Source organism: Amyelois transitella, chromosome 3, assembly GCF_032362555.1.
Source record: "Amyelois transitella isolate CPQ chromosome 3, ilAmyTran1.1, whole genome shotgun sequence".
Classification (NCBI taxonomy): domain Eukaryota; kingdom Metazoa; phylum Arthropoda; class Insecta; order Lepidoptera; family Pyralidae; genus Amyelois; species Amyelois transitella.
This window is the reverse complement of record NC_083506.1, coordinates 3,678,538-3,699,333: the sequence shown is the minus strand read 5'-3', so window position 1 is coordinate 3,699,333 and position 20,796 is coordinate 3,678,538. Positions and strand designations below refer to the sequence as shown.

The 20,796-nt window shown below is 35.6% G+C and overlaps 1 protein-coding gene and 2 non-coding genes across 3 annotated transcripts in view; 1 reads left to right on the top strand and 2 right to left on the bottom strand.

Annotated features, from left to right (window-relative positions):
* Positions 1–13,752: 13,752 nt before the first annotated feature.
* Trnas-aga (transfer RNA serine (anticodon AGA)) lies at positions 13,753–13,834 on the bottom strand. The gene has a single exon. It is a non-coding gene; the product is annotated as a tRNA-Ser (tRNA).
* A 736-nt stretch (positions 13,835–14,570) lies between these two features.
* On the top strand, positions 14,571–14,644 carry Trnat-agu (transfer RNA threonine (anticodon AGU)). Its single transcript has one exon. It is a non-coding gene; the product is annotated as a tRNA-Thr (tRNA).
* Positions 14,645–15,325: 681 nt separating this feature from the next.
* Positions 15,326–20,796, bottom strand: part of LOC106133538 (tyrosine-protein kinase Drl) — a 33,863-nt gene continuing 28,392 nt past the window's right edge. The window contains exons 3-6 of the mRNA XM_013333309.2: positions 18,631–19,317; positions 18,212–18,525; positions 17,741–18,037; positions 15,326–17,378 (exon numbers count right to left, since the gene is read on the bottom strand). Of these exons, the coding sequence (XP_013188763.2) occupies positions 17,267–17,378; positions 17,741–18,037; positions 18,212–18,525; positions 18,631–19,317 (1,410 nt within the window). The 3' untranslated portion in view covers positions 15,326–17,266. The remainder of the gene's footprint in view (positions 17,379–17,740; positions 18,038–18,211; positions 18,526–18,630; positions 19,318–20,796) is intronic.

The window sequence follows — 20,796 nt, the reverse complement described above, 5'->3', positions numbered from 1 at the left end:
AAATTATTACAAATTGCCATTAGATGGGCGCGAATCACATTACTGCAACAATGAAACACTAGTTGATTCCTGTTGGGTCTGTTAGGTTGAATCAGCCATAAGAAAACTAGGTTATAGTCTCAATTAAAAACTTCTATACGATAATGGTAAACTTTGACGAAAATCTACTGCTGTCATTTTCTCTAAGAACTTTTTACCATTAACTAAAAAAATCCCAAAAAAGAAATATAATTTTATTAAGAGTCTAAGGTATCCGTACATTTTCAATTTTAACCAATCTTTCCTAACATAGCGCACCTTTAACAATATTTATCAAATTTTTGGCTTCAAAGCTTAGGCACCTTCTAAAGGCAGCGTGTTAGTGATATCCTACGATTTTTCGGACGATCTTCAATATAATCTTACTGACTTAGGAATTTCGGTTCATTTGCTGTTGCTGCTTTTATTTTTTAAAAGCGCCTTCTTGGACATTCGCAGTTACTCCTTTACTTAATCATGATTCAAAAAAGTTTGTTTATTTTTAATAAAATTTTATCTTAGTTTTTTCTACGACATACTTACCTAGATTTTCCGGGTTTTTTAGCGTTCAAATTAATGGTAATAAAAAGCAAAACAGGCAACAAAATAAACAAGCTCAAAGGGAATAAACCGCTCTAGTGTTAGAATCGAGTTAGAGAGTTTATCGAATTAAAACTAAATTATGAGCCTCTTGTCTGTTTAAACAAATTTACTAAGCAGCATGACGCCGGCACCCACGAACCATTGGAGACCATCAAAATATAATTAAATTGTGGAAGCTGGAGTATTGACCAGTTGTGCCATTTCCCCTCTATCGTTAACAGAGGCAGGTATTTTAATGTATCCTTTCGCGATTAAACTAGTTCCAATTCTAAATGTAAATAATATATATGTATTTTATGTAATTACATACCTTTCGATAATTAACATAATCTGCGCACTATCTTATACAAATGACATACATACATATAGTCACGCCTATACCCCTTGCGGGGAAGATAGAGCCAACGGTCTTCAGAATACTGAAAGGCCTTTATGGCTATTAAGCCATAAAGGCCTTTCAGTATTCTAATCTATAATAATGATAGAATTGATATTCAAATAGTGACAGGTTGCTTGCCCATCGGAATCAGAATCCTATGTTTATAACCCTATCCCTGAGTCGCCTTTTAAGCCATACATGGGAAAGAGTTGGAAAAGTCCTATTCTTTTTCTATTAAACACGGTACCATTGTACAAATAAAATATAAAAAATAAGTGAAATATAAAATACCAGTCATAATCTCGACCGCTGGCAGGTCTAAATTACACAAGCATGGTTTCCTAGTTAAAAATAAACAAACAAACATATATAAATACCCTCGTAAAGCAGGAGTCGCACGAGCCGCGTAGCGAACGCAATGGACCGCGCTCAAAACACGCGCGAACTATAGCTTATCGCTAACTCGCACAAACGAATTCTCAATGTTTCCATTGTCATATTAGCGTTAAATATGAATGAATCATTTTCGTACAAGCAGAATATAAAATCACGTCTCTTTCCCGAATAGGTAGGCAGAGACTGGTTGCTACGAAATGTGCGTAGTATGGTTGATTGTGATTGATTGAAGGATTTGGTTTCGTGATAACTAGACATAATTTCTTTTCAAATCTTAACTCAATTTTTTTTGGTACTATGTCTATTATATTTTGCGAGTTACACTTCATCCATATTTATTACTCTCTTCACGCAAATACAAGCTTCTCTCAGTTTCATCGTAGCGTAATCAATAGCACGCTAACTATCGGATTTTAAAAACTATCGCTAAAGAGACAGTATGTTTAGATGTCTCACATGCCTTGAAAATAATTCGCAGTAATTTACGCACAGCTGTTTTTAAAGACAGTTCAAAATAATGCATAAGGACACAAATTGCTACTGACGGTTTCCACTACCATACGAGAAAAGAACACTTCGTAGCAGTCGTAGCACACGTCGTAGCAAGGGTGTAGCAGTGTAGTAGGATGAATCGATTATTTCTTTTTAAAAAAATTATAAACTTGTACGTATTTACTATTATTTTCTGTTTCGAAAATACATTCATACATATAATCACATCTTTACCCCTTACGGGGCAGATAGAGTGAACAATCTCACAAAGGCTGAAAGGCCATATTCAACTTCTCAAAAGACGTGATCATGAGCAAAGCACAGACTCTTGAATAATTGAAAAACAATTCGCAAAATTGACTGAGTTACATTATTAAGTAGTTAAGTACTCTTGTTATTCAATTTTATCAACACTATATCATTTTATAATTTTTAAGCTAGTATGCAAAGAGTGTCGTTAAAGGAAAAGAAGTATATAGGGCACGGGTCAAGGTGTAGTGGAAAGGTGATCTCTTCGGCTACGCTTCCGAGAAAGTGGCGTGATTTAAATGTTAGCATGAGGTACTTTTAGTTAATTTTTTTTTTACTTTTGTAATATAATTTTTAACTAAGTATCTTCATCACAATTCATTGATTTCTACCATTTTATGGCTTCAACCACATTCTCGTTTGCCGTGCGACAATGAACACGCGTTGCTACAGTTGTGCCCGACAATAGTCCTCGTTACAGCCTCACGGCAGATTTACGACGGTCGCCCAACACTCGCCCAACAATATAGTTGTTATCGCAAAATACTTTTTGTCGTTTACAAGAGTCGACTGTTTACCTACAGGCTATCTGTGGGCGTAAGCAGTTATTCAATGTCATGTGTAGTGAATGTGTATGAGCTGTAAATTACACTAAATAATGAATAGAATATATTTATTTTCAAAATTGGATACAAGGTATCACTTATTGACGTCATATCACTTAAATGTAATTATAACTTCTAACTACTACCGCTTCCAAAGCGCATGTGTAGAAGAAGCGGCGGAACAAATTACACTGCAGCATCTATAGTTATATGATCATTTAGATTTGAGTTCAGCCAATTAAAAAAGTGATGCGTTTGCGTTTTTTTGGCCAACAAATTCACTCATTTTCCTTGTGGCCAAAAGCTATGACTGACAATTAGCTGATTTCAATGCAACAGCATTTGTGTATTTTTATTACGTTATTTCAATAATTATGTGATTTGATTAAGGTAACGTATGTATATGAAATCTTTCCACAATATAAGTTTAGCTCAAATACTGTTTTCAGCGCATTCTGAATTTTAGCTTAGCAAAATTATGAATAATGAGAAAGAAAATTTGATTGAAACGCGATTATTTTCTGAACTTGTTAAGTACACAAAAAAAGTGAAGGATAAAATAAATTACCTTCGCATTCCCGCCTTCCACGAACATTTCCAAAAAAAATCTCCTTGTTGAAATTCGTGTGGTTCTCGGAACTTTAGAGTAGGACCACTCCTTTTCTTTCTCAAGGATGTCATAAAAGGCGACTATGGGAATTGCTAATAAAATTGGAATTCTTCTCGTAGCCGTTCTTGGAAGCCGTATGGCTGAACGCGGCCTTTCAGTATTTTCAAGACTGTTTAGCTCTGTCTACCCCGCAAGGGATATAGATGTGATTATATGTATGTATATTTGAAATTCTCAAAGCAAATAGGTAGTTACCACAATATATTCGATTCGGAAATCCGCCTGTATCATGATGACAAATGGCTATATGAAAATTCCCATGAATTATTAATATTGACCACGCTAATCCAATCAGGCCATAGCTGGCCTGTAATCCACATGACTCGCTGTAATTCACATATCAGTAGCCATTAATTTGATCAAATTCTACTGGCGTTCAACTCAATTTGAATACAAATGAGAGTTCCACGTAGTACGTACGCCATTAATTAAGATCTTGACGTACTAGTAAATTGATTTAAATTGCACGAGGCATGTGCGTTTATTAAATCGAATGTAGATGTATTACTTATATTTGTTTAAATGGTTCCCTGATGTAGTCATATTCTGTTATGAAATCATCAGAACCATTTTGCTTGGACAGTTTTATATCCACTATGCAACATTTCCTTGTGGTTCCCGCCCCCAATAAAAAAAGGAATAGGACCACATCATCTCGTTCCCATGGATGTTGTAAAAGGCGATTAAGGGGTAGGCTTATAAACTTGGGATTCTTCTTTTAGGCGATGGGTCAGCAACCTGTCACTATTTGAATTCTAAATTCTATCATTAAGCCATACAGTTGAATGTGACCTATGAGTCAAGACTGTCTACCCCGCAAGGGATATAGATATGATAATATGTATGTATACAACATTTCACACAATTCCAAATTTAAAATTTCGGAGTCAGTTTTAAAGGCCAGTCTGTAAAACTGAAACTCCTACAAATTTTTATTGCGCCATTGTGATAAAATTAAATAATTTATATTAAGACGTGTAAGTTTACGACTCTTAATGCTATCAATAAAGATTATAACCATTTGACCAGAAGCCCTCAAATCAAGAGTCCTTCAACCAATAAATCACGATTCAAGTATCAACCACGTGTCGGGTTCAACGAACTGGCAATGGTAAGTACCTCCCCGAACGAGTGGAGCAATGGGCAGCAATTAGTTTAATCACCTCACTCTGGTGTTGCCTAGATAACGCGGGCTTATTCCTACGCGACATCTCATTTGAATATCTTCATATCTTTGCCATCAATTTGGGTCTATCTTGGGTTGAAATTGTGCTGTGTGACTTGATTCTGTTATATCTTATTTCTATAAAATTAAAGCGAACATCTGAAATAATCTATTTAATCTACGGCGAAATGGAACTAAACCTTTTTTAGGCTTAGGTAGATACCTTAAGATACGTTTCAATCATTTTTATTTTTGGACAATGTAAAACTCTAGCCCGAAAAAACTAGTTTAAATTGATTTTGCATCGTCAACTCCTCAAATAATAAAAAATAATCAGGATCTTTATTAAATTCATTTTCTGTTGGACACTCCTTATTTCTCCAGAATAAGGCCGCCGCAGTCCACCGCCCACCATAAAGTATTGTTCTGTTTCAAAAACCAGCAATTTGTCCTCTTACTACTTATATGCTAGTGACGTCATACATTAGTAATAAGTCTCTCTACGTTCCTTTTGTCGTAAGATTGCCAACGTGGGTTTTCTTAACACGCGCTTTGAAAAGAGCGTGTGTTTGCTCCTTTGAATAATTTGAGGCCATTCATTAAAATAATAAAAAAATCTTTGTAACTATAATAAAACATATTCTTGTTAAAGTTATTTTCTAAGGTGAGAGAAAACTTCGTGATTTAACTTACACAGTCAGGCCACTTGATGTGTTACCATGATCCAATATAGGTTAGGTTTCCCTCTAAAAGTCGCGGAGGTCAAGCGGAGTTGCATTATGTAAAAAGCTGACTTTATCAATCCAGAATCGTAGTCTTAGACGGCACAACCGAATCTAACGCCAGAAAGGAGAGCTATGGTACAAGTTTACTTATAATGGATATTCATATTAATATAAATAATTAATGTTACTTACAATACATACGTGCTTCGAACAAGTACCTATATTTTATCTTTGTATTAATATTCATGGTGAATACTCATATACCTTTTCGTAATAAGTATTGTTAAGTAACTCTGTTGCTTAGGGGAATAATATTATTTCAACGAAGTTACAAAATAATGCTCAATGTAAACTTTTGAATAGACTACGAACAAAAGCTTCAGCGTCCCGAGATAATTTTCAGTTTCTAATTATGAATACGACTCACATAACGTTTCTATAATAAAAGATATGTTTACGCAAATGAACAACCACTGGAATATTTTTGTCTCTAACGAATACTTTAAGAGTAATAATTACCTATAACAATAACAATACTTAATTTTTTTTAATGTTTAATATCTACTTATTTAATAAAGACGAGAAGCTGAAGGATTTATTTTATTTTTAACAATTTAGTGCAAACCTGAAATTTATGATTTCAATAGGTACTCTGAACTGAACGCTACGAATCAATTGAATCAGATAATAATACCAAAATAAATATTAAAGGAAATAATCGCCCACATACCTATGTGGGCGATTAGTAGTAGTGGTAGGTACCTACTTACTTAGTTTAAAACGCTATTTTAAAACTAAACCAGAAGCTAAAGAAGTCGTTCGCCAATTCTATGCTGTGTACGAATTTCAGCCGCCTTCAGAATTCTCGTCACGTGCGAAAATATCGAGCGACCTACAAGATAGCCTACCGCCATAGAATTAGGAATAAAATAAGACTGCAGAAGTGGTAAGTACTGATAAATGTGTCATCACAACTGGTTGTTATCACCACCTTCAGTGACCATAACGCATTCATATTGCAACTCTATTCTGAGAATTATTTTACAGATTTACAACTATGCAGAACTGCGTGTATTACCAACGGGTAACACGTTATTCAAGTAAGAATATTGGCGTTTATTCTGCCGCATAGTCATTTTAGAATAGATCACTTTCCCATGGATGACGTAAAAGGCGACCAAGGAAAAGGCACATTTATCTAGTGCATCTTTAGCATAATGCAATATAAATTAAGATGATAAGTTTGCGGCGGTCAGACGAGATTCGCTTCGTGTCTTTACCTGACTTGCCTAATCCAGGAACTCCTTTCTTGAGAGGTTACGATGTAAGTGGGATTTACGCCATCAGGTTAAAGAAAGCATTTCTATTGTCTCGCAATGTTCCGATTTCTATGCCTACCGCCTTATCGTCGGGCACCGTGTGGAGCGTCGTCTCTTCCGGGGTTGTAGATCATGTTAACTCATAAGGTTTCCGAATTTGGGCTGTGCTTCCTGATGGGAAATCCGATTTCTTGGTTAGGAGAATCTTGTACCTACAAGTTGTGAATAATATCTTAACTGGTTTTCATTACACACGTGTTCTAATGACATGTATTATACCATACCTACACGATTTTTGCCAAATTTTGTTGGTTCCATTATAAGCTTTTATTTAAGAGTTTATATTGTACTGTACACCCTTGTTTATTTCTCAAATTCAAACTCAAAATACTGTATTTAGAAATTACGAATCACAATTCATTTATTTATACTTACGACTAATTCCTACTCAATCCATTAATGTTGATGTTTTAACTTCTAACCCTATCGCAAACTCACACAAATCGTCCAATTCTGAGCAGCAATAACAAAGAGCGATCATTTTAATCAGAGTTCGCTAACAAAAAGGGAAATTCCGTTAGCTCCTCGGCCGCAGATTACATTTTCTAATCTCGTCCGTGAACGCTTTAATTTTCCCACTAATTTGTCGAGTTTTTGCCAAATTTTCACTGATCCACTGTTTCCATAAAATCCTGTGAAAATTGTGGGTATCGGGCTCTAATAAAATTAATTGCTTTTAGTTTAATGTGCAAAGTGTTGCTTTTTAACAGTACTTTTAATATTCTTACATACATACATAAAATCACGCCTTTTTCCTTATGGGATAGGCAAACCCAACTAACTGTCTTAAAGATAATATTTAAAGGAGAATAATTCTGTTATGTGACTAATATAATTCTGTCCCGTTTATACCTATAAATTTATTTATCTTTGTACTTTGATTATTATAGTTATTCTTGACGCAAAAATTAAAATAAAATAAAACCGAATGGATGACCCAAACAACAAACAAACCTTATTACTATGCTAAACGCAAAAATAAAAAAAACAAAACTTTAACCTACATGGCAAATGGGGAAATTATTTAATCAATTTGCCACAGATTATAAACTGGTAGCCATAGACTGAGCTCGGGTGCGCCCGCCGACTGGAAGTACCTAATGTGGTGGAAACTTTGCACTTCATCGGTACTATAGATTTCTTGGAGCAGAAAATGTATAACTCGAAGTTGATTAAAGTTGAACATTTGATTGAACATTCGATGAAGTTGGCTTTGAATTTTTTTTAGCTGTTTTAGCGGCACTGCTATGTAATAATTATGTTTATGGATCACCGTGTTCATTATAGTATTTTCTGTTGGCCAGTACAATTATAACATTAACAAATATGTTATATCATATGGCAAGTCTACCTACTGCAAAAAATATTGACTAACATAAATTCTCATCAATATTACCTATATAGTAGAAATAATTAGTAAATATCTAATGATTAAGTAGAAATCTTACTTTATTACTTCATAATAAAATAGTCTCATATGGGTTCTTAACTTAAGACTGAAATAAAAATAGGTAGTCCATGTAGTTTTTTTCGTCCAGTCAGTTTCCTCGCAGAATATATTGGAAATACGTCCAAGAAAGACAGTCGATACACTGGCGAGCATTTACCCTAATGAGGCGCCGAGCGACACCTTGGCAGGGTTTCATAGTGTACGCTGACAGATTGAACACAAAATGGACGGGACATCCTCACTTTGCCGGAGAAGAAAAAAAAGGGAAACATAGGCGCCGTACGGAAATAATTTTAAGATTTTGAAGCACATAGATAGTTACATTTGTTATTCAGAAAACCGAACCCCGACTAAAGAAGTATGGAGAAAAGAGCAAGATGATTCAGAATATTTCCCAGAAGCATCCAACTACATTGACATTAGTGATACAGTCAAGCCCCCAAAAGGACTTCTAACTTAAGGACATGTCAGCCCATCATATATTAGTTTGTGGGGTAAGTAATACCTAAGACACGAAGTGGACGCCGATCTCGAAGCATAACAATGAAACAACTGGGATCACACCAAGATGAGAGAGAGAAAGAGGTTTAGGATAATTAAATAGTAATTATGACGAACTCTAATCCCACGACCCTATACAGATGCCGCAACAAAACCTTCAGTTTTTGCAATCGTCATCAACACCTGCAAATTACACGTTAGTAATAAATCTCCGACAATTTCATAGGCGACTAAGTAAATTGATTAAAAGAGATGATTGATTATGCGTCCTGCTCACACCTGATACATGCAATCCATCATGGCGGCGACAGGTCGCGATCGAGTATGACCCAAGGAACTTAAAACCAAATGAAATTGCCAATGGGCTATTTTGATAGGTGAGACATGTCTTAACTTCACTTTCGGTTCAATATCGACTATGGTTAAAGCAAGAGAGAGAACATAAACAATATGCGTAAGACTCTATATGGTACACGGACGAAGCCGTGGCAGGTCGCTAGATAAGTAATTATTCTTATAAAGTTCGGACCATAATTACTTAGCTTGCTTGTCCATTCAATGAAACCCACACCTTTTATATCACGATCTAAATACAAGGACAGCAATAAGCAAATGAAACAAACAAATTCATTTTTCTTCTTAAAATATTAAATTGAATCACTAAACACATACCACCCCACCACAAACAGTTAGTCATGTCATAACTCAACCTCCATAATTTCAAACTCCTTGGTATAAGTCTCATTAACACTGATATTTTAATGAGTTGGTTATAGCACGCGTAATCTGGTAAGCACGACTGGAACAGGAATACTCAGCGCTCAATCATTTTAAATCGGGATTTCTCATTTGGGATTCACTTGATTTAAATAAAGGGAATTATTGTTTCCGATTGACATTAAAATAGATTAATTAGAGAGTAAAATGTTTTTAATAATTTCTTATTTTTAATATTTGAATATTTCTGGCCAGTTACACCTATTGTAATTTATTTTGTGTTCTGAACTGAAAAACCTGTTTGTTATTTAGAAAGAATAGGATTACCTATGTATTTTACTGCAAACGACATTGAGTTCGTACTATAGTAATAATCTTTCGTAATACTTATAAAAAAGCTTAATACAAAATATAATTCCTCAAAACATTTAAATAATTAAGCATTATAATGTAGCCAATAGCTACTTAGTAAACAAGTATTTCCGAAATTTGGTAATATTATTATATCAGTCATTAGGTGATTTTGTAAAAAAAATAGTCGACGTCATGCAAATTTTAGCCATCAATCATGGGCTTTGGGACAGATTAAGCGAAATCCTCCATTTTCCCTGAAATACACGTTAATGCTGTGTATTTTTACAATCCTCCGCTGTTTCTATGTTATTTCCCGACTTTTTTTAAAACTTTTTTTATTTATTATCATAATATCGCAATAATAGGTCCCATACATTGTTTTGCTTTTGGTTTTGAAATTCAAATAGTATAGGAGCCCATCACCTAATAAAAGAATCCCAAGTTTATAAGCCCTTAGACGCCTTTTACGACATCCTTGGAAAAGAAAGGGAGTAGTCCTATTCTTTTTTTTTTATTTGTGCCGGGAGCCACACGGTTTATTTCCTTTATTTATTTCAATTTTAAAGTTAATTTCCACGAACCCTGCAATGGTATATTAATAATTTGTTTCGTTCGTCGACACTGATTATGTATTTATGAATATGGTCTATGGTTTTATATTTAAACAGGCAAAGTGACTGACATAACTAATAAGTCACAGCTGAAACAAGACTATAAGTACTTCATTTGTCGCAGGTACCTATTACTTTTGGCTTTCTTAATAAAATAAATTCTTAAACATAATAAGCTTCCTCACGAAGGTTTTCGTTACATATTATATTATCTACCTATATACTATGGAACTAAAGAAAAACAATAGCTCTGTGGATACCCGGTACACAAGATATTCCCAAGATTTAATCCCAAGGGAGGCTGTTGCGGATCCAACGACAAAATTGCCGGTCACCTGCCGCACTCAAGAATTTTTCATTTGGGCCCTTCTACCCTACCCTAGAAAAAATAATTCCTGACGCCATCTTGCCCGCTTCAAATTTTAATTAACATGAACACTTTCCAGGTGTCATCTTGTAATTATTTCCACTTAATGTTGGCGGTGCAGCAAACCTTTTTCGTAGAAAATTCTAAACTGACCTGCAGTATTCAAATCGAATCTCATAATAAGTCTACTAATACACACATAATCTGTTGCTGTAAAATGCTGTTATGGTGAACCTACACATTCAAGCATGGATGTGCAGAATACCCAATCCAGGATACATGGACAAAGGCATTCCCTGGGCTCCTCTCCAGAATGGTGAGGATGCAACCTGGATTAAAGCCAGGAGGAAGAAGACTTGTAGGATCGGCAGATCCGATATTGTTTCAAAAATACTCAAAGGAACCGGCATCAATGATGTCATTGAGATTCAGATTACCTACTGACTGACAAGTTGCTAAGTTATTTTACCATAATGAGTTACAAAAAACCATTCTAAGCTCAGCCGTGTATTTTATTCTTATAATGGTTAAACAAAATCTACTTATTTTTTTTTCTTAAATATTCTTTTATTGAATTTTTCCTTAACAAGAAATATTTGACCAGCTAATTCGGCTGTGCCTTGGTTTCTACTAAGGTAATCGGGTATTGTTTTTCAGTCACCTTATAAGTGCCTATGCCTACTACAATGACTGACAATAAATTAACTCCAAACTAAGTATATCATATTTTATTTTTATAGTTTTATTTATGTTACACACGTATCAAAATTCAGTCATCTTAATGTATTAATCAATGTAATCTGGTTTTGTTTGGGGTTAGTTTATCAGGTCTGCGAGCTCGGAGCGGCTCGGCGGAGGAGTCCCTGGGGACGCGGGCTTTTCCCGATTTCCAGATTTCCCACTAATGAAACCTCAACACTGGATTCATATCCAAGAGAGTGTTTTACAATTAATATATTTTAATTGCAATATTGTGTACTCATATTCCGATAGAATAGGATTGAAATCGAAAGTAAGTCAAAATTTTATTATGAAAAAGATATTGTTCAAATAAGCATGTTTATTACAATTGATTATTTGTAATTAAAACAATGTGAATCTGATGAGACATTTAGGAATTCATATGATCAAAAGGTATTATGATAAGCGAATTTCCTCATTTGAATGTAAATCACATTCAACATGAGGAAATTCGCTTATTTATACCTTTTGTAAACTCATTCGTTTCGTTTGTATGTAACTAAGTTATATAAAAACTAGCTGTCCCGGCAAACGTTGTTTTGCCATATAAATCACTTTTAAGTAATTTCTAGTTAAAAAAAAATGTTAAGTGTGGACAACCCTTAACACTTAGGGGTATGAAAAATAGATGTTAGCCGATTCTCAGGCCTACTGAATATGCATGCAAAATTTCGGAGGAGTACGGAGACAAACATTGTGACACGAGAATTTTATATATATAATAATATTATATAAAAATTAATAAATACAGGACAAACCACACTTTTGATCTAGCCCTAAAGTAAAATTGAGATTTATAATGTTGTATTTTGCTACTTATTTTATGCAATACATTTCACATTTACTACTGGTCACGTAATATACGAATTTTTCAGACAATGTATTCGTCCCCGGACAATCTTGTTTATCTCTCCCGAATCAGCGTGCCTTATCTCCCGCAAGGTTCCAATCAGTAATTACTTCCCCACGACAAAACTAAGACTTCATTGGCTACCTCTACTTACTTCCCTGTTTCCTTACAATAAACGACTTTGGAGGGCCCTGCAGCTTATCGTGATGGTGAAATGTGTTGAGTCACAAAAGTAATGGTCCTTCGCAATATTAATACCGATATTAAGAGTAATGACAGTATTAAATGACGATATATCGCCGTTTATGTGTATGCCGTCTGTTGTAGTACCTAATATATGTTTACCAGTATTCTTGGGGGAATGTAGAAAGTTTATATGACAAGAATCAATATACATATTTCTTCTGTATATTTTAAATCTTGTTCTCCCATAACTGTCGCATAGTGCCTAGAACTAGTATTCCATCTATGAACGTTATTACCCGACACGCCACATACTTATACCTATATAAGTATAGCAAAAATGATAAAATGGTAGTTTCTTCGATAGTTTTGTCACCTTCTACGGGTAGGTAACTAACCTAGCGATAAAAACATTTAGTACGTTGCTGTGGCGTCTTATTATTTTGTTTATTTGCTTTATATTATTCATCATTTTTTTTACCTTTTTATCTTTTTCCATGTTGCATTAATAGACTAAGTGAAGAAGATAAAGGATAACCCACCCATAAGCTATTTACATCGTATTTATTACGTAACTACATAATTATTCTTTTAACTAAAATACTATCTGTATATGTAACACATTTATATCACTAATTAATTTAGTATGGAGCCACAGCTCACACGATTTGCCCGTCGCCTCTACAAATAATTAGAGAAAAACAAATATCAATAAAGAACATGGTTTTAATTACCAGCACAAAACAATAACACGTTACCTACATAAAATTTGTGTTTATGGTTTCCATTGCATTTTAAACCGCAGTTCATCCCCTTAATTAATTGGACGTAAAAAAAGGTTTCGGGTGTCATTAGGGCTCCCCATTTTTTGCGGGACTCTACCTTGACAGTTCCCATAAGCTCCCCCGCCGAAATACATCAGATAAAAACGCCATGCATCGCTCATCGCGTTGGTTTATTGACATTTTACAAACCAACTTCATCTACCAACGCAAATAGACACATTTTTCCAGACAGTCAGCGAATTTTAGATGAATCGCCGTCTGACGTTATCGGAATCTTTACTCCGATATTCACATACATTTCATCCACCCCCAATACCATTGGAAATTTATGGATCACTTTAATTTATTGATACGTGTACCTTATGTATTCATTTATAGTACCTACTCTACCAAGCAAAATTTATTCCGCTTATATGAGTGGGTTACGACTGTAAGTAATGACCTTCTGATAAAAATAACGACCCAATAATCGTGATTTACATCAGCAATTAAATTTAATTGACAAAAAAATTCGCAGTCGGTAGGATTCGAACCTACGCTCCCAGAGGGAATCTGATTTCTAGTCAGACGCCTTAACCGCTCGGCCACGACTGCCACACTGCGCATGGCGAATTTACATTTCTAGAGAATTTGATTACTAAAAATAGTACGACTTACGAAACCGATAATTCAATAACAATTTCTTATTTGCCAGACCACAGTACTATGGTCTGGTACATTTTAGGTTTGTTAAAATAAGATTCGTGAAAAGCATAATATTTTTTTGTGTTTCAAAAGGCACATACATCAATCTGTAGAGCCATTTACCACCCGAAGGTCATTTAAATAAACTACGTAGGAAGCCATGCGGTGCTTTAGCTAGCGTACTTTAAACCACGAAGTATGATATATAATAATCTGAACAGTACGTAGTGTAATGCATTTGAGGTTGTAATAGGAAATTTAAAAAAAAATGCATTTCCGGATATTCCTTCGAGAACAGAAAAAACTACAATTTATGTTTTACGCGAATGGAGTTGGGACAAGTTCTAGAGAGCTAAGGTTTAAAAAAGTATCTCTGAGATATCCTGTCATAGCTACGTTCTTACTTACCATTTCGTACTTACACAAATAGAAATTTTAATTTCTAGTTATACATTAGGTAAATTACATGTTATAATTATCATTACGGATAAAAATATCAGATATGTAGTGATAACTTTTTGTTATCAATTAAACTTACTGCTTTATCTTTGAATATTATCATACTACTAACTAGGCAAGAGTGCCAAACTATACATTTGTTATTAGCTGAAGAAACTGTACGGTAATTTCAACCTGTATGTCATGAGGCGCCGTGGCTTAGTTGGTTAAAGCGCCTGTCTAGTAAACAGGAGATCACGAGTTCGAATCTCGTCGGGGCCTATGTGGAATTATTATTTTTGACTTATTTTTACGACAGATAAATAATAAATAAATGATCTCAATAATTGTTGAAAAAACAAAGGATCCATTTTTAGTCAAAATATAAGATAGCCGGAAAAAATATATCAATATTGTTATAGAAGGAAAAGGCCTGTACTTAGCGCGGATCTACCACCCACCCTATGTGCTTCTTTTAAAAAGTTAGTTTACAGAGTATTTTAGAAACTGACGCATTCGAAAAATCTCGCAGTCATACAAATTTTCAATTGCATCCTCAAGTATTGAGATAAAACGCTTCCTAATTTGACTTATGTATGTTTGTAACTTATAATTAATCTCATATGTGTATCATGGACATTTCTTATTAAAAATTTAGGCAGTTCTAGCAAGCTAAGCTGAACGTGGCCTATCAGTCTTTACAAGACTGTTAGCTCTGTCTTCCCCGCAAGGGATATAGACGTGATTATATGTATGTATGTGTGTATCTAGAAAGTTATAATTTATGTGGTAAAAAGATTTGGTAAAGATTGGCTCTTATGCCTAAACATAATCCTATTCCATAGTTTTCCTTAAGTCGCTCTCGACGACATCCACAAGGGGAGTTGTAAAAGAATAAAGTCAAGGAAAAAAATACCATATATGTATTGCCTGATTAAGGAGGTTAAAAATGAAAGAATAAAGTCAATATTATCACTCGTATATTCACATTTCCGTCTTATTTACAATATTTACAAGTTACTTAATCGCCTCACCATCTTTATTTTATACAATACAAACATATTTAAAAAATCGAGATCACTCTTGTTGTTACATAATCACTGTATGATGAAAGAAAATTAATTAAAAATCATGCTTAGTCATTTTTTAATATAATTGTTCAATAAATCACATCAATCGATAGTTATGGGTCATACATATATCTAAAACAATCAACCAACAAATATTTAATTAAATTAATAAAATGAAAAAAGTACTTTCACCTTCATTAGGAACCAATCATTCATAGAAGAGTTCCTAATGAAGGTGAAAGTACTAAAAATTTATTGATGATAAGAATATTTAGAATTATCTAATAGTATATAGTATTAAAAAATTGTAAATGGATTGTTTTAAATATATTATTTATTACGAGATATTAATTTTCTAAAGCTGATGCATGATGATAATTTTTCATGAACATGACTTTAAGTAGGTAAAAAGTAGTAAATTATGAAGTCCTTTTAAATAATTAAAAATAGACCTACACCACATAACAAAAACTATGCGGAGGCAACATAACATCTCAAATGAGCTAAGAAATTATATTTTTTACAATTTATCCAACTGTATGAAATAATTTATGAAAAAAAGGGAAAAAGAATAAAGTATCATGTCGTCTCGCAGGCAGTAATTGGTCATCAATCGGTTCTAAGGGAAGATAAGTCGATGGGTAAGCAAAAAACTACACCAGACTTTGTCAATAAAAAAAAATAAACATACATAATGTTGTTATATGTTATTAATAAATTGATATTATAACAGTCTTACAGATTAATTTCCAATTAAACACGTATAATAAACATCTAAATCTTTCATAAAATCTGAGGCACATTCAATACGTATGATACATCACTATTATTTACAACTTATTTCTAATATGGCAGTATGGAGGTTTAAAAAAAGTTACAGATATACTTCTGGCACGCACTTTACACTTCTTATAACGTTAAAAAAACATATGAATGTTATTGTAAGTATGTATTTATAAATAAATAAATACGGGACAAATTACACAGATTAAATTAGCCTCAAATGTAAGTTCTGGGCTTGTGTTACGAGATACTTACTTAACGATGCTATATTTTATTACAAATTCTTATAAAGATAAACAACCAAGAATAAAGAATAATTTATAAACAAAGTACAGTGCTTCAGTAAGATGATTTATACCAAAGGACCTATATTTCTTTGTTTCATTTTACTTCCATTAGGTACTCTTATTATGTATTAGATACTTTTTAAAAATATAATAATACATTCCTTTGTATACAATATGTTATGTAGTCTTGATGTAACCCTCATTGTTTCAAAAAGGTAATAAAAGTTAACAAGAAGCAATCAATTTGTTGATTAAATCCTATAATCTTTACAAATAATGCCCTGCTTTATTTCCTTCGATCATAATATTTCTGTTCGTGACTTCATAACGAAACAAACGCACATAATAGGTATGTGTTTGAAAATGGTTAAACAAACCTCATACTGATGTTAAAGAAAGCAAAAAAAAAAAACAAAAAATTTAAATGTCCAGGTTAAACCTTGTACAAGGAAAACATAACCCTGCAACGACCTACTCATACGCCACTACGTCATTAATGGCTGAATTATTAAAAAAAAACTCAAAACATTTTCATTGTGAAATGGGATAAATCAAAAGGGAAAAATACGTGCCGAAGTCAAAATAAATCTCTATAATTTACACATAGATAAACATTTATAAAAATCAGTCTCTTCAAGAACAACACTACGAAATCGGCGAACGTCACTTCACTACACTTTCGTTCACGATAAGGCCTCATTCAGATGTTCACTTTAAATTTATTGTCGTCTTTGGATTGTCTTTTACGGTTCCTTGGGAATGGCTTAGACGAATCTCGTTAGTTGTGTGTGGAAGTCCCTTAGGAAGATTTGAAGTTGGGGGAGCGTCGGCCGGTCGTCGGGCGACATCGCCCAACAGTACGCCATCACAGCAAATCTAAACAAAAAAATATGAGTCAGACATATTGTTTTGCATTCTTCATCTTGCAATCTGACTATTACTCATCTTTAAGACAATAATTGCCGTGTGGTTCCCGGCACCAATACAAAAAAGAATAGGACCACTCCATATGTTTCCCATGGATGTCGTAAAAGGCGACTAAGGGATAGGCTTACAAACTTGGGATTCTTTCTTAGGCGATGGGCTAACAACCTGTCACTATTTGAATCTCAATTCTATCATTAAGCCAAATAGCTGAACGTGGCCATTCGGTCTTTTCAAGAATGACCATATGTATGTATGTATGTTAAGACAATAATTCATCACATTTAGGTCTTTTTATAAAAAAGAATACTTACAGCTCATCAGGGCAATTTGCGGGCTGCTGCAATCTGTACCCGTCCCGCAAATATGCGGCGACCTCAAACGGGTCGACCTCTGCGTAAGGCTGATGCGCAAGAGTCGTCAGCTCCCACAGCAACACTCCTAGAGCCCAAACATCTGCCGCCGGGCTGAACTGCCTTTTAGTAAGGGATTCTAAGGCCAGCCACTTGATCGGCCGGTTCTCATTGTCCCCTAAGCAGTGGTAATCGGCAGGGAACAGGTCTCTTGATAGTGCATTGTCTGCGATCATCACTCGTAAGTTTTCGTCCACTCTGTTGACAAAAAAAATATAAATTTATCTTTTTCATACTGTACATCAATACACAAAAAGTTATTACACTTTATTTTTAATGATAAAAATCTTCATCTGAATCAGTTAAGTAGACGCTTAATATTTTACTTGAGAATTGTATTAAATTATTAGGTAATAGTATTATATAACTTACATGCAATTCCTCGCTGCAATGTCTTTATGTAGAACGTGCTGCGAGTGAAGGTACGCCAGGCCATCTAAAGCGTGGAGGGCCATTCTGACCACGTGTTGTGTCGTCAATGGCGGGGGCGGAGCTCCTCCGGCTGCCCCGCCCACGGTCACACCTCGGCAAGCCAACAGGAACTGTTTGAGATTCCTCCAGCTAGCGTTCCAAGGGTACAACAAGAAGGGAGCAGTTTGGTCCTCTATGCTGACCCCAAGTACCGAAAACACTCGCTCGTGATGCAACCCGTAGAGCATGCAACCTTCTTGAAGCAGTAATGACACCTAAAACAATAAGAATTGTTGTCGTTAGATCAAACGCAATACGAAATTCAGAGTCATATCGTAATGTGAAATGTCTTGATATGTGATTTGGTATAAGTTTATTACCTGCACTTGTGAGGCATGCTCAGCAACAGTCTTTACAAGCACTTCTTGCTCTCGTCCATCCTCGTCTGCGTAAGATCCTCTATAAACCCGTCCGAACGTTCCCTCCATAGCCACGGACCGCAGTCTGACGCGGCACCTCTGTATCGTCAACTCGGCAATTCTTTGCTGTAGATCTCTAGCTCGCTCCTCTGCAGCGGCGACTGGGATGGACGTAGGGCGGCGGTAGCTGGTATAACTGGCAGCGGACTTGCACGATGAATCTGGTAAGAACGCGTGGGCATCTTGTTCGTCGCTGCGAGCGCGACGGAGTTTCCTCGCCCGAGCTCTGCAGGCCGCTGCGGCCACTGCTGCTATAAGAAGCACGCCGCCAGCACAACCAGCTCCCGCGTAAAATATATCTGCTGACGTCGGCGCATGAGGCACACTATCGACTCTCACAGCGGGTCTTCTTGCATCTTTCAAACAGATCTTTTTCCGTCGGAAATGCAAAACGCTCGAGGAAGAGCCAGTGGAAACGTTGAGGGAAATTGTAACGTCTACTTCGGCGGCCACCATGTGTGTGCACGGTAGGTCCACTCGCCATGTCTGCGGCTCCGTGGGGACTAACCCTTCTCTAGAGATATTTGGAGATGGTGCATGCATGGCCTCTGGATGAGATATCACGTCGACATGCAGCGTATATGGTAACTGCAACAAAAATATTAAATTAATCATTGTGCAAACCCATTTTGGTACGTCAAAACTCATTCATTACGGTAAATCCAGTTACGATATAAATATCATAAAACATATTTGACGGACTATGGAACGGTACAAGCAGTTGGTACACGTTATATGAAAATCAAACGTACGAGTATTTTAGTGGGTTCAAATGTCAAATCACCATCGTGAGAGCACGGCGCGCGCACCTTATAAGTAAAAAGATCCGAGAGGTGAGCTGAAGGCTTACTTGGGTTAGAGATCCTGTCTAACACTGTATTTGCATAAGACGGCGATGCAACTCTCATTTAAGGCGCATAAACTTAATTGTAGTATTATAACGCACCCAGCGTTATAATACTACAATTAAAAAGAAGGCCAACAAAAAATAGCCATTGCCGATAACAAGGTGCGATGTTTTCTTTACAGATGTAACGCAATTATAATTATGAGGCGGTAACTATGATCTTACTAATGATAGGTGGTAACCGAATGTTAAACAAACAGCAACAGAATTCGCCGCGGGCCCTTTGGACGGCACATTGGCGTTCATGAAACGCGTAGGTGCGACAGTGGAGCCGCTAATTAAATATTATCACTAGCAGTCGGTGAGCACAGACAATAGTGGCGCGATCGCTCATCGGCGCTAGTTAACCGGTTACCAAATATTTGCTGTAGTCAAAGGCGCCGCCAAAGCAAATAAGGGTGAAGAGGGGGGACTCAGCAGGAGGGGCGATCTGATAGCGCCGGCCGTACAAAGCGAGCCGAGATGATGATAAGGACAGGGCGCGTGATCGCGAATGCAGCATTTCTACACTATTTACATTTTTAAGACATCGACGGACATAAGGGTTCCAGCTTTTACGTAAAAACTTTTCCCAGACAATGTATTTAAATTACTTGTGTATATTGTTAAGACGGTGCTCGGATATGACTTGCAAATGTCGCTCTAAATAAGCAAATGTTTTATTGACAAGTTCGCTGAACTTGTTTGCGGGACGTTATGTCTCATGCCACATTTGATGTGTTCTCGCTCGGTATGTAAAGTAGGCGAGCGCCGTCGTTTGGAAATCCAAAATGACGAAACTTCGGGAGCGTCTCGTTTGTTATGCGGATAAAATAAATGAATGCACATAATATTTGGCCGGCAATGCAGAGGCTAAACCAAATAAACCGTATGTCGTGATCTTCAAGCTGCCGCCGTTAAGAAATGTGCATGTAAATGTTATCTTGAATTTTACATTTTAAACGAAACCTCAAAGTTTAGTCTCTGCCTACCATGATGGAAAATAGACATGATAGTATGTATGTAAATGTAACCCTAAACCTATGCTTGGTTAATGCTGGTTAAATGAGAATTAAAATTAAGTAAACATCCGGTTAATCAATCAAATGTCAGAATAAAATCCTTTGGCAAACCGCTACTAGGCAAGATTAGTGTCCGTGATATCGTTATCGCGTCTTTTG